At 40.7% G+C, this 15,294-nt stretch overlaps 1 protein-coding gene across 3 annotated transcripts in view; it reads right to left on the bottom strand.

The window, feature by feature from the left end:
• Positions 1-5,266: 5,266 nt before the first annotated feature.
• The window catches only part of ALG9 (ALG9 alpha-1,2-mannosyltransferase), a 92,562-nt gene continuing 82,534 nt past the window's right edge, over positions 5,267-15,294 (bottom strand). The window contains exons 15-16 of one of the 3 annotated variants that reach the window (XM_065881387.1): positions 5,594-5,712; positions 5,267-5,304 (exon numbers count right to left, since the gene is read on the bottom strand). In XM_065881387.1, the coding sequence (XP_065737459.1) occupies positions 5,267-5,304; positions 5,594-5,712 (157 nt within the window). Of the gene's footprint in view, positions 5,305-5,467; positions 5,713-15,294 lie in introns of those variants that run through there. The other 2 variants (XM_065881388.1, XM_065881389.1) reach the window with 2 other exon arrangements.

The raw sequence follows: 15,294 nt of genomic DNA, 5'->3' as shown, positions 1-15,294 counted from the left end.
TCCTTAAATATTTTAAAGAGATGCTCATACTTAGGTATGCTATTTAACCCAATTGTTAATCACGAGCTGTTTATTCTAAGGAGCTACAATAGGAGTTCCCAGTCTGCCTGTCGTCTCACTACAATTCTGTATTCTCACATCCCTTATCTGAATGTCTCTCATTTCATTTATCAAATCTGTTAGTTGTAATTTGTTTCAATGCCAGGTCTGTGGTGAACTCCAGGGCTGAAGAGAGCCAAAACAGCTTTCAGCTGCAAAAAAAACACTTACTACTTGATATTATTGAATTTGAACGTATCACTACGAAGTCATCTTGCAGTTATAGACTTCCTTTTCCTAGCAGGGCATGTATCTGGTAGGAACTGAGCATCTCCTCACACCTGGAGGAGAGGCTTTCTGCTCCAAATTCATTCAGAAGGTGTTGTGGGCTGTCTGACTCTCCAAAACCAAGTAATAATAAAAATATTCAATGAAGGTACACAATCTCTCTTTTTCGAAGGTATTCTGAGGAATCCTCCTTTGTGTGAAAGCATGTGTCCTAAAATATACATAGCATTTAGCCTCATTCACATCTTTCAAATTGCGCTTTGAGTTACTATAGGGCTCATGACTTGCTCTATTTTCTGTGGCCTAAAATCGACCAAACTGAAAGTAACAGCTGTATTTTTTTTTTGTTCAAGGTTTCTTTCTTTTTTTTTTTTTGTTCAAGGTTTCTTGAAGTGTGACATGGTCTTTGCCCCCAGACGTGCCAACAATGTTCTTGAGAGACAGGCTTGCAAGGGTTGCATGTTAAGGTTCTATGTCATTAGTAAAGACACTGGGTACTCAAGAGGGTTCAGGAAGTAATCACAGGGGTCTGAAGTCTAGAAAGACTTCATAAAAGAGAGGGAGACTCGAGCTGGCCCTAAAAGTAAGAGAAATAAACAGGGAGAAGGATGGCCTTCTAGGAGGGGAAAAGAAATTCATTAGGGCTGTGGACTTCTCCCTTCTGGAATTATATTAATAAAATATCCTTCTCTAAAACAACTTGGAAGAAATAATCAAACCAAGTTTCCTGGGCATTTTGGGTCCTATGGAAAGAAAACTGGTAACCAATGGTACTAAACCAGATGGCTACTAGAAGTTATTGGCTATAAGGTGCAAGATACAGGAATGACGTTAGAAATTCATTCACAAAAAAAGTTTTATTGCTCCTTACAACCTCTGACAAAGTGGAAAATTACCTAAATGTTAGATATTACTAGATCACATTTCTATGAATATTAAGACTCTCAAAGCCCAGAGATTCTTTTTTTTTTTCGGTATGCAGGCCTCTCACTGTCATGGCCTCTCCCATTGCAGAGCACAAGCTTCGGACGCGCAGGCTCAGCGGCCATGGCTCACGGGCCCAGCTGCTCCGCGGCATGTGGGATCTTCCCGGACCGGGCCACGAACCCGTGTCCCCTGCATCAGCAAGCGGACTCTCAACCACTGCGCCACCAGGGAAGCCCGCCCAGAGATTCTTAATCCAAAAACGTAACATGGACCCAGAAACTCTCTTTTAGGCACAATGTTGACACACTGAGTAGTTCCCACTGTGCTTGGTTTTTCCACAAAATTAAACTAACCCTCACTGGGTTTTCCAATGGCTTCTTCCCAGAGTTTTCAGAATAAACATTCTGGGCTATTTGGTCTACAGAGGGCAGGTCTATACACTGAAGGAGGAAAGTGGGGGTGATGGAAGGAGTTGAGCTCCTTCAGGTTCCAATCTCCACCAAAGATTTAAAAGCTAAAAGCAAAAGAGAAAATATCAACTTAATAAAAGGAAAATCAAACTGCCAAGATTTATTTAACTTTTTCTTTCACAGAAAATACAAGTATGTAATGTAAACACTGACATGTGAAATAAGGATCAGGAAGACAAATGAATTGAACAATACTCTTGCTTCAACACTGCAGTGCTTCCTGATTTCACTTGCAGCATGAATCTCATGGTTAAATAGATTACATACTGGAAAAATTAAAGGCAACATTCATTTAGATTTATCAAAACACCAGAGAGCCTCTGAAATCCAACAATGCTATATGGAAGTCAGATCTTTCTTTTGCAAAAAAATTACAGCTGAGCACATGTCCATTTATCTGTTTACCCAAGGCATTTAATGTAGGAGCCTAAGAATTAATTAACACATGAGCTTAATATGCCTGTGGAGGCAAAGATTAAACTGTGCCTCTTTTCGCTCTTCAGAGAAAATAAAATTCACCAAATTTAAAGCAGAGCTGCCCAACACTGGCCAGAAGACAGCACAATCACAGTGAATTCTTATTTCAATAAATCCTACAAAATGCAAAACACAATAAAGGATTTCCATTTGTGCTTTGCCCAAATGGTCAATCTGGATGTAATGCTGCAGAATTACATGGGGTTTGGAAGGTTCTTTCCCAGAACTCCAAACTAGAAAAAATGACCCAAATAAATGGTTGGGATCAAGAACCACCTTGATTTAAAACAGAGAATCAGTTTCTAGACTTGAATTCAGTAATAAGGAGTGTGGGCTTCACTTTAATGTTATAATCTCAAGAGATTAAAATGAGTGGTCTTTCTTATCAGATGACACCTACCAGTTGACAGGTATACTTTGATAGCAGATGCTACTACACAGGCTGGTTCAGTAATAGGACTCAGTGTTGTGAGATCTGGGGTTCAGACAAGGCTGCTTAAGATCCAGAGATCAGAGAGCCCTGGGACTGCCAATACACCCAACTCCCTTGCTCAGATCTACAATCAAAGCTTATTACCAATAAGCTGTAGACCTTCATTCATTCCTTGATAGTCAACAATCTGTGGAGAAAAACGTACCTGAGATACTTTATCCTTACAGTGAGCAAGCGGTCAGCTCATGCTGAACACTGATTCTCTGGAGGAGAAATGCTCCTCTCACCAAGTGTTTTGAAACTCTCTTCCCAGGCAAAGCTAACCTCCCTGTATTGCTGAGGTGGAGATGTTTTGTTTTTTCTTTTTGCGGTACGCGGGCCTCTCACTGTTGTGGCCTCTCCCGTTGCAGAGCACAGGCTCCGGACGCGCAGGCTCAGCGGCCACAGCCCACTGGCCCAGCCGTTCCGCGGCATGTGGGATCTTCCTGGACCGGGGCACGAACCCACGTCCCCTGCATCAGCAAGCGGACTCTCAACCACTGCGCCACCAGGGAAGCCCAGGTGGAGATGTTTTAACGCGTTTATATACCATGTGAAAAACACCTTCACAACAGACGACATTCATTTTTATATCCCTTACCTATCGAATTTGGCAGAGTTCTGCAATTTACTGTGCTCTCACTAAAGACATTCATAGAACAGAGCAAACTGAAATCAGGTGTTAAAAGGGATAGCAGCTGATATTCCCAAGGAATACCTAGATTGATCATGACCTTTTTTGTGCTATATTACAGTAAGTTCTTGCTTAGAAGGCTTTTTTTTTTTAACACGCAACATGATAAAATGGATCAGTACTGTACCACTTTGATTAGAAAAAAACCACTCACCATGGACCTCCATTACTGTACCTTCTCATTTACCTTGGCAAAAAAAAGAGCTCTAGCCACTGTGAAGGACAGTGCACTATTACTGCAGGTATGGCAAGATCTTTCACTAGAAATTCTCTGTCCCATAGTCAGACCACATGTGCCAATATCTGCCTTGGGAAACAGTAATCAAGTATTGAAAATTAAATACAAAAATCCTTAAAGCAGCAAGTGGGACCCCAGTTTATCTTCACTCTCCAGTTATCATTGTTCATGCTATCTAGACCTACTGACTCACAATTCTTCAACCCCTCCCCAGATATTCCTTTAGAGGGGATCCGAATGAGGACTCTTCATATGGTAACTAGCCATTTCTTCCCTTGTCACTTCTCCTCTCTTGGATCAGTTCCTACTGAAAATCCCTTCTCTTTGAAAAATGAAAGATGGAAACTCTGAAAAATGAATGCATCCTATTTGCAGATACTAGACACAATCACCCTTAGGGAAATAAGGCACTATAAAGTGACCCCAGATTGACTATAGGAATGGAACTGGTATTGGATCCTGTGTGGCTGCAAAGGAGCTTGACTTCCAAACATGAGCACTACTTTCTTGCCACAGGCCAGGCTGCATCCCGGAGTACTGCTATGATGGTCTAACCAATAGGCAGACTGGAGGCTCCAAAGAACTCACAGAAACACAGATAAAATTCTTCCTTAAAATAGAAAGTTACGTTATCAATTAGGTCTCTGGCCAACCTCATCATTCTTTCAAGTAATGTTCTCATAGTCAAGTGAGGAGTAGGGACGAGCACTGGATGAGAAGTTAGGCAACCCAGGTTCTGGTCCTAGCGCTACTACTTATTGGCTGTGTGGCCTTGGGCAAGTCACCTTACCTCCCTCTGCCCCCTGCCCCCTGCCCCATAGTCTCAGTTTTTTCATCTGTAAAATGGGGATAAAACCACTTGCTTTGTCTACCTCACGTCATGACTGTGAGGATCAAATGAGATAATGTGAAAGTGCTTTGTAAACTATGAAATACTGTGTGTAAAAGCAAAGTATATACTTATGTTTTGATTAAGTCCTTATCATTGCCTACTTGACTAGAGGTGCCCCATGCAGGATGTGCTTTGCAATAGACATACTCAAAAACAGGTGCCATGAATATACACTGGTCTTTTTCACTAGGGTTGTTTAAAAAAGGGAGATTCTTAATTTCCTCAGAAATGGCCTCAGAATAAATTACTTTAAAATGTGATGTCATCCAAATCTACCAAATGATAGAGTTAATTTTCTCCACGTATGTCCTGTACAGTTATAGTCTGGTCTGTTGATATCTTTATACAGGGAAGTCTTGAATTCAAGAAACAGCATGCTAAAGCTTAAAAAACAAACAAACAAAAACCCAAACCCATATAGTTATAGTTTGTTGTAAAGGAAATAAGATGAAAGCAAGAGGCATCCTATGTAATGAAATTAAGCCACAGTTCCTCAACTGGTTGCATTTTTCCTGAGATACCTCCAGGGTAGGGTCCTGGTCCTGTGACGTGCTTTAGAAAAGCTTAGTCTTGCCGGAGGTGAAAAGGACATGTAGGTTGGAAATTAGGCTGTGCTCATTTTCAGCACTAGGATTGGAAGGAGGTCGTCTGCTAGGAGCTGCCAAAGAGCTTTGGTGGAGAAGCTCATACGGCCCAAGGGAGGCTAGTTCTTGGATGCCAAGCCAGAGTGTGTAGAACAGCTCAACACAGCCATCCAGTCCCGGGATTTTCAATTCTTCCTGAAAGTTGGTTCTACTCTTCTCCGGTCTAGTAAATAATTGAACAGAAGAAAAACAATGAGATGTGGAGCAATGTATCTACCCGGACTTTAGGGCCTTTCTCCACCTAGCTGCACCAAGTGTACATGCAGAACAGAGACACACATTAAGAAGTGAATGTGATTAACTCTGACAAGCCCAAAGAGCCCAGATTCCAGTATTCTTGTCAGACGGCTTTTATTACAAATGTTACAAACGATGACTTGGAGGGAGTCCTGTCAGTGGAATTACCAGTTAACAGGATGGTTGTCCTTTGGGGCCACAGGCATGGTGCTAACCTCCACTTTTCTTCCTGATTTGCTTTCCTTTCCGGGGTTTGAGGATGGTGTAGTTTGCATACACTGTATACTGATCTGACAGGAAGGGAACATAGAATGCCCGCAACAACTTTGAAGATCTGAAAAACAAGAGAAAAAAGACAAGACAGAATTTTATCATTTGAGAGGATTTACTAATGTATTGAAAATGATTAAAGGAAATAAACAAAGTGCTATGCTGAGGATAGTTTATACAAGCAGCACAGAAAAGTCTGTTATTTAGCTACTAGATCTTGATGAAAGACTTAAGCAAGACCAAGTACCTTCTTACCTGCACCCAAATGATAGCCTCTCTATTAAGCCACAGGATATCCTTCAGAATAGCTCTAGGTCTGCACTTTGCATTAGAATTTGCCATAGAAAAATTCCAATTCAATCAAAGGACTGCTATTACAGAAATAAATTCTTAATACCTCAAAGGTTTCTGTACCTAAAAAACTGTAGAGATGCCAAAATGCTCAAATGATCCTGACTCTGGCTCTAAGTTTTCCTAGAGAGCTGGAGAAAACTGTGTTCTGGGCTTCCTGTGAGTACCGTTATGGCAATTCTTAAGTCAAAGAGAGAATCTTTTTACTTTTTGCTAAAATATAGATAAGAACAGCCAAAAACCTGAATTTCTTACAAGTTTCTAAAGAATGTGAAAAATACCTCACATTTATTCAATACCTATTATTGAACAGGCACTGGTGCTTATACTTTTAAGGATATTATTTAATCCATCTGATAACCCTATGAGGAAAGTGATATTATCCCTATTTTATAGATAGGAAAATGAGACTTACATAGATTAAGTAACTTGATCAGGGTTACACAGTAAGTGATAAAGCCTTCATTCAAATCCAGATTTGATTTCAGGTTCTGCACTCTTACCACTCTGGTTTATCCTGCATCCCAGGAACAGGCTAACAGGATTCATCACTTACTAGAAAAAGCGGCAGTGATAGTTTTAAATTCTATACGAAGTATTACTTCTTGACTATGGTTTCTGAGTCTAAAAACCAAAAGTTGGCCCTGAAACCGCCAACCTAAATAAGGTAGCTGAAGGGTGTTCCACTGCCAGTCCTCTTCCAGACTCTCAACTTGTAAATGTCATGTCAACGTGGCATTTGTACTGGCAGCCTACCCCTGAGTTTGGCAGACTCCTGCAATGCCTGCACACAATGATATCGTGCTTGGCATACACACCTCTTAGAGATTCTCCCCAACTGGGATGCTGGCAGTGCTCTGTGCTCTACAGAGATGCACTTCACTTCAACAGCTAACAGCTCAAGGGCTTTGATAGAGAAAAGAGGCTTAGAAGAGAGACACACGAGATAAAGCAGGGCTCCTGCAAACAAAATGAACAGGAGGAGGAAGCACCTACCTCAGTCAAAAAGAAGTTAATTTATTCTTTCTGTCCATGCTGCACAGATAAGGGGAAGGTCAGAACAGAAAGTTGTAAGCTGGAGCAAACTCTTGCAGGCTTCAGTGTAGTAAAGAAAGGCTAAACCGAATTAAACGTTATTTCCATTCCAGTTGACTCCACACTAAAAGCTTCACTAATAACAGTCAGTATATATTTCCGGTCAACTCAGTCCTTGGTATAACATTAGGTCCATTGGGCCCAATTTTACTTTCTTTTTGGAACTATTCCTTACTACTTGGAAGGATTGCTATTTCATAATTTTATTCTTCTTAGAGTCTTCCAAACAACAAAGGGAAATTATACTTACTATCAAAAATAGAGTAAAACTCATTCTATCTTGTAACTACCATATGGGTCCAGCACAAGCTTTTATAAATTTAAGCTATAATACTGAATCTTAGTGGTCTTTTTTTTTTTCCCTACATCTTGGATTATTTACAACTGTGCTTTAAAAAAAAGACAAATGATAAGAGAAAGGAAGAGTGATGAAATCCCCAAAAAGGATGATGCAAAAGTGATTCAATTATATTATCCTTCAATTTTCTCACTGCACTGTCCAAAGTATGCATCATCTTTCAATAAGGTGCAAAAGACTTGAGACACTATCTTTGTAGTCTGCACTTAGCTTTAATTGAGCACAGCTGAGAGTTCAGAATTTTAAAATTTTCTGTCCCTAATGCCAATGAGAAGAAAATTGACAGAGGAAGACATTTCACAATTAGACAAATCAGAAGATGAATGCAAAGAGACAAATTGCAGCACTTAAGACTCTAATGATGATGGTAACATTTATCATAAAGGCAAATTTCACACTATGAGTCTTTAGATGACCACATACTAGACAAATTTTCTAACTCAAGAAGGGATGAGTGAACAGTATATTTCTAAGAACAAAAAGGAAATAGGTGTTCTCATTCAGTCAGTCATTCAACAGGAAGGACTTTGGAGGGATTCAGAATGAGCCTCCCCAAAGCATACAGCTAGCATGCAGATTATTTTGAGTCGAAGATAAGGCCCAAGAGACACAGGAAGAACTTTCTACCTCCCCCTTAACTACCTAAAAGAATCTAGGTAGGGAAGCTGGCTCAGAGAGAGAGGTATTACCAGAGATAATTTTTTATCTGAATGACATATCTGTGTGGCAGGGAAAACATCTGCCCTTCTTACTGTGAATGACCCTCCTCCCCTCCAAAGCCCCAGGCCTCTATCCTGTTCCTTAGCTCAGGATGGCATATAAGCCTCAAATGCCTGAGGCTTGTCTTTGGGTCTCTTATTTTTATGGGGCTCCTGTACATATGAAATTAAATTGGTTTTTCTCTTGTAAATCTGTCTCACGTCAATTTGATTATTAGGCCAAACAAAAGAACCTAGAAGGGTAGAAGGAAAAGTTTTGCTCCCCTACGACTTCATCATGCAATATTTTGCAACAAGAACTTGACTATCCTGTTACGCTAAAAGGGCATATGACTACATTCTTTTATCTTTTATGGGGTCTGTGTGCCAAATTCTATTTGATACAGTTCATGAGTGGACAAATGTTGAGGGCAGGTTAATATATGAAAGTGACTAGAAGGATACAGATAATAAAGAAATAAAAAATTCAAAGAATTGATCATTTTGATTGATGTTTATAAATCTAAAGATGAAAGTGTTTAAATTATGGAGCAAAGAAGATAGCTCTCTTCTCTTCAACAAAATTACGAGCCATTTAAGGTTTCAAAAAATTCTTCAAGTTTTGCATTTTGATAATACAAATGCAGGAAGAACCAGAAGTAACAAGCTAGAACCTATTAGAGATGTATCTGAAGTCTGGAACCAGTATTTTCAAGATGTATATATTCCAGGTTCATGCATGACAGTTGAGTATTTAGTTGAGTTCAGAGGTGCCCATTTCAGGTATGTATATTCAAAACCAGGAGAATATGGAATAAAGATTGGGATTGCTACATTTATATTATTATTAAAATTTCAAATGAAGATTTTTAAACTGTCCTTTCATTATTCTTATAAGTTATTTTTAAAATAACTAAAATATATGAAAACAAACAGGGTCTATTGGGCCAAGACAGCAAATGGTGATGATTATTTTTAGGCTGATAGGTCATGCCAAGGAGTTCGTTCTAAAAGATCATTTCAGAAAACTATCTTGGGCTACACATGGGACATAATCATCATCAAAAATACTGACCTCCCTAAAATGGAAGAAGGGCCACTATGCTTTACTGCTGAATGCAAAAGGCAAGCTGAAACAAAGATAAAAAAATAAAAGAGATTGGGACAAAATATTTACCATACATTAACAGAGGAAGAGTACCTAGAATATATAAAGTATTCCTGCATTCACTAAGACAAACAACTCAAAAGGAAAAAATGACAAAGGACATAAACAGAGAAAAGAAATGTAAATGGCCAATAACCATATGAAATAATGTCCAATTTTACTAGTAACTGGGGAAATGTAAATCTAGATACAATTTTTCAATAATCAGGTTTGCAAAAGTTGAAAAGTCTGACAGTATTAAACACTGGCGAGAAATTAGGAAATTGATATTGCCAGTAAAAGTGGAAACCTGCAAGAGCCATTTGGAAAGGCAATTTTAACAATACCAATTAAAACAAAAATTATGCAGTCCCTATGATATAGCAGATGATTTTTATTTTGTACTTTGCACCATATTACTTTTTTTAACAACCTACTTTGTTTTCCATTTGTTACATAGAAAATTTCAAATATATACAAAAGTACATGAAATATATTACTTTTAATAATTTTTAAAAACCAGTAGACAAAGTTTTAAATAAAGGAAACCTCAAATCCTTAAAATGAACAAACAAAAAAAACCCCTATGTGCTTACTGTGTGTAGAGCTTTGTGTGCTAGCCCTGAAGCCTCTGTTCTCAAAGAGCTAATAATCTATCGTTGGAAGAAACAGAATATGAACGACGTAACCATAATGTAGCATACACTAAATATTAAATAGCTGATACAGAAGTTCAAAGTGATAATACACATATTCAGAAGACAGAACAAACACTGAGGGTTGCATAGGTGTGGAAGAAGCATTTACTACACATTATTCCATTTTGTCCATCCAACATTCCAAGGTACACTAGGCAAAAAAAAGCAACTTGCCCATCCATAACCAAATCTATAAGCCACTCAGGTTAAATGCTTCTGTCCACTCAGCAACGACTGGAGAATGGCTTGAATAAAATCCAAACTCTAATGATCTACAAAGCCGTAGGAGATCTAGCCCTCACTTACCTGTCTCACCTCACCTTGTGCCATTTTCTTCCTTGCCCACTACACTCTCACCACACCAGCCTCCTTTCAAGTTCCTCAAAATTACAAGTTCTTTCCTACTCTCAGTGAGGATTTCAAAGTCCCACTGAATGTGTGGTTTGCAATAACCATCTTGCTAAGGACAAGCATGTGTTTGTCCCAAGAGACCCAAGAAGCACTGGGATTCTCCCAGGCTTCCTCAGTGTACAAGCATAAGAAATTTGGCATCAAATTCTAGATAATGTGTTCAGGAAGCAAGGAGGCATTTCTAATTAAGCCTGAACACAAAACTATATAAGCAGTGGGAACTAAATGTAAGGAGAAGTTAAGTAAAATTTATCATCAGTGTTTCGTACTGGAAAAATCCTTACTAGAAGATGAACCTTCTTTTCTCTTGCAGATTTTGCTTATGATTTTTAATAGCATTGTCTGTCTTTAACACCTAAAGCCACTAATTTCTTCCAGTGGATGAAGTGAGTAAACAATCAACACATACACTTCTGAGCTGGGAAGGGAAGATTCTGTGATTTTTTTTTTTAGACCAAAAGACGAAGTTGACATGAATCCTTCATTTCTAATACTATAGCTGCTGCTCTAGATTAATTTCTTTCCCATCAGTAGCTTTAATATGTTAAGCATGACTAAGGCCTTTCAAATTGTTATATTGTACGATTGCTGGAAGAAGGGAAATCACATTGGTTATTTGCCTTTGTGAAAGAAAAGAGCACTGGAATAACATGCATGTGCGCACATTCAGACATGGGGAAACAAAGATCAGACTGAATCACAAATTAGAACAAAACTAACGCCGATCAAAACTCATACAACGTCTGTAATAATGTGAAATGCCGAAGTATTGCCCTAGGGAAGCACAGGTAGCATAATTGAGGGAGACGCAAAATACGTGCCTCTATCGTGGACACTGATGTACTTCCCCTCCCAGTGAGAAAGTCACTCAGGCAATTCAAGGATGAAACAGATGTGAACAAAGCAATTGCCTGAATAGCATAATTAGCTGATAGCTCAGAATGTTTTCTAATTCAATTACCAGCCCTACTTATCAGGGCTGGGGAGCACTCTGCTGTGGAGATTTCAATCTGCTCTTGCTGACGTCAGTGGAAGACTGGCTGCTGGTCCCTGATGTCACCAGTTCAACAGACACAATGGAAATGCTGGGTCAATTTTTCGTTTTAAAAAGAAAACGTCCTAGTACTCAGGTTTTCTCTTTTATTTTTATCTATCTCTCTATCTCTCCATCCATCCATCCATCCATCCATCCAAACATTACTATCCGTGTAAACCTGTAGTCTGAGCTCACTGCCAGTTCTCTTTCTTTTTAAAGTTAGTTCCCTCTCTTTTTGTCTTTGTCTCTTGTTCTCTCTTGCACTTAGTTCACAGTTCAGTGACAGACTTCCACAACCCTCAGAACAGAACTGGCCTTTCAGAGAAATCATCAGTTCTGAAGAGAGTCTCAGAATTCCCTCAAGACTTAATCTTAGTCACAGTCAGTCTTTAGTCTCAAATTAAGCCGTTTAAGAACTGCTCAAAAAGCTGATATGCAGCAATAATGTGGCTGGTCTTTAATATTCTCTAATAGGAAATGGGGTGGGAGACATTACTCTCATGGTAAGTAAGACAGAGGTGATATTTATCCCTTCTCCAAAATAAAGAAATGGACACAGGAGTTACATGCTATATGCTAATTCTCCCCTAGAATATCAGTCCCTTGAAGACAGAACTTTACCTGTCTAACTGCTGTACTCCAGCTTTTAGAACAGTGCCACAGAAAGTGCTCAATAAATATCCTGTGAATGAATGAATGACTACACCCTGACTCTTAAATCAGAGCAACTAGTTTATCTCCCTCGCTTCTGGCAATATTCATCATCTACAAGGAAAATGAAATATCAAAAATATGAAGCTCTTCTGTCTCGTCTCTTCTCAACCAATTCAGTCCTAAAGTCACCAGATGGGGCAGAGCAAAGTAGGAGTCTTCAGTGTGCACGTGGGGAGGGGGAAGCTGCAGTGGCCATTGGGATCTCAGAGCACAAGTGAGATGTGGAGGGCATCCATATCACAGCAAAGAAAATATATATATATATATATATATATTTTTTTTTTTTTTTTTGCGGTACGCGGGCCTCTCACCGTTGTGGCCTCTCCCGTTGCAGAGCACAGGCTCCGGATGCGCAGGCCCAGCGGCCATGGCTCACGGGCCCAGCCGCTCCGTGGCATGTGGGATCCTCCCGGACCGGGGCACGAACCCGCGTCCCCTGCATCGGCAGGCGGACTCTCAACCACTGTGTCACCAGGGAAGCCCGAGAATATATTTTTTTCCCCAAAAAGTTTTAATCTCTTTTTGGTGGGGAGGGAAGCTTCACACATCAAGGATTTAAAAAACAAAATCTGGTAAAAGTAGATGAGAAACACCTGTAGGACACACCTGTACAACACAAATGGCCTAAATGTCAGTAAAATCGTAGCCAGGGGAACCGACAGTGACTGAAGGAACAGGAAGAGGAGAGACAAGAGACAAAACCACAGAGAATGCCAAAGACTGACAAAGTGGAAAAATGCGTTCAAATCCATTTTAAAGCATTGTGCTGGCCGTACAAAGCATTTCTGCAGACCTGCATTTCTCAGTCTTTGCTAGGGCTTCATGGAGCTGATCAGATTACTCTCACACTCCATGTTTCGTATCATCTTCTGGTTCCTATTTCCCTTATTGCCTCGTTTTCCTCTCCTCCAGCCTCTCACTGTATGCCCCAGCAACACAGAACTACTTGCACCCTCCCATTTCTTACCTAGCAAAGAGCACGTTAATGCAAAAGGTCAAGAAACCTCTCCAGGGACTGCCCTGGTGGTGCAGTGGTTGAGAATCCGCCTGCCAATGCAGGGGACACGGGTTCGAGCCCTGGTCCGGGAAGATCCCACATGCCGCAGAGCAACTAAGCCCGTGTGCCACAACTACTGAGCCTGTGCTCTAGAGCCCACGCACCACAACTACTGAGCCTGTGCGCCACAACTACTGAAGCCCGTGTGCCCTAGAGCCCATCTGCCACAACTAAGCCCACACACTGCAAATACTGAAGCCTGCGCACCGTAGGGCCCACATGCTGCAACTACTGAAGCCCAGGTGCCTAGAGCCTGTGCTCTGCAACAAGAGGAGCCACCGCAATGAGAAACCTATGCACAGCAACGAAGACCAAATGCGGCAGAAAGGAAGGGAGGGAAGGAGGGAGGGAGGGGAGAGAGAGAGACGGAGGGAGGGAGGGAGGGGAGAGAGAGAGACGGAGGGAGGGAGGGAGGGGAGAGAGAGAGAGGGAGGGAGAGAGAGGGAGAGAGGGAGGGAGGGAGGGAGGGAGGGGAGAGAGAGAGAGAGAGGGAGAGAGGGAGAGAGAGAGGGAGGGAGGGAGGGAGGGAGGGAGGGAGGGAGGGAGGGAGGGAGGGAGGGAGGGAGGAAGGAAGAAACCTCTCCAGGTTTCAGTTTCCACAAAATTTACTAAATTATCATTACCCATGTGACCAGAATGACACTGTTTTCAGTGGGCATGTCCACAGACCCTTGAGCATTCAATGAATACATTCACAGTTTTGACTGTTTGATCCACAACTCCAAAGATCCACACTGTGGATGACCTGGAAGTTTGCTAAGGAACAAACGAATCACATCACCGCAAGACTGGTGTATGGAGTGAATCATTTCACTGTTTTGTGGCCTTGGCCAATCATCTGACATAACAGCATAAGCTCTTGACCAGTCACCTTTCACCAATATTCAGAATGGGAGAATTGAGAAAGAATTGGTATTAAGCAAGCGGTCATTGTCTGACCTTCAGTCCCACCAAGGTTGATGGAGAAATGCTCTTGACCAGCCTTTTTCCATCTGATAGCTACTTAGATGTGAAGGTATTACATGCTCCATCCACCATTCCTGTGGAGAAGACACTAAACAGTGTTCAAGAAGGTTTCTGTCCCTACTCTTTGGACCCTCATTTGAGCTACTTCTCTGTGACAGACAGTAAGTAGCACTGGAGGTCACAACCGGTAGATGATTCCGGCAAATTTAAGAGAGAGGAGATAATGAGTATACTTTAAAATAACTCAACAATCTTTTCTCTTCTTTTTTAGCTTAAAAAAAACAATTTATTATTTCTCCCAAATCTGTGGCTGACTGATAGGTTTTCTGTTTCACTGGGCTTTGGCCAGAATGTTCATGGCCAGCCATGGGCTGCAAGTTCAGCTAGATCTACAGGCCTTCAGTCCTCCTTTATGTGGGCTCCTCTCTCCACACAGCCTTTGGATTTCCTTAAGAGGTGGTACCTGGGTCCAAAGAAGGAGCAATCCAGGAGACAGGAAGTAGAAGCCAATCAGCTACTCCACAATCTTTATTTTATCAAATAAGAGCATGAGAAACTTCTGAAGAAATTCTTATTTCACCTTTTTTTTCCTTCTTGCTTTGACATAAATCCAGTTTTAAGAGCATGAAATACATCAAATAATTGATAAACATTTTCTGAGACCCTAATATGTGCTAGGAGTTGTGAGATTCAACAAGAGATGTTCTAACTCACGAGAAATCTAGAACAAACACCTCTCATGATGCCAGCTGCTTGGTCTAAGCTAGCTAAATGTGGCGGCAGTTCTAAGACACTGTATGTATATACTCTTCAAGCCTGAGAGGCTCTATAGCATGGACTTGGAGAACAGACAGTGTCTTTCTGGAGAACTAACTTGACAACAATGGAAAGCAGACTCTCTGAGCTTCAGAACAACAAAATGATAATGATTAAGTAGTTGAAGAATACAATGAGCAAAACACCAGTGTGTTCTGAAGCCAAATCTAGCCTGAGGTAGTAGTCCTGCCAGACAAAGGGTCTCAGGAGAGCATTTGGGGAGAAGAAAAAAAGGACAGCCCCCAAACTGGTAAAGAAACAGAAAGTATAAGAGAATAATAAGGTGATAAAGAATTACA

Source organism: Phocoena phocoena, chromosome 8 (assembly GCF_963924675.1).
Source record: "Phocoena phocoena chromosome 8, mPhoPho1.1, whole genome shotgun sequence".
Classification (NCBI taxonomy): domain Eukaryota; kingdom Metazoa; phylum Chordata; class Mammalia; order Artiodactyla; family Phocoenidae; genus Phocoena; species Phocoena phocoena.
The sequence above is the reverse complement of the archived record's forward strand: the minus strand, read 5'-3'. Positions and strand labels throughout refer to the sequence as shown.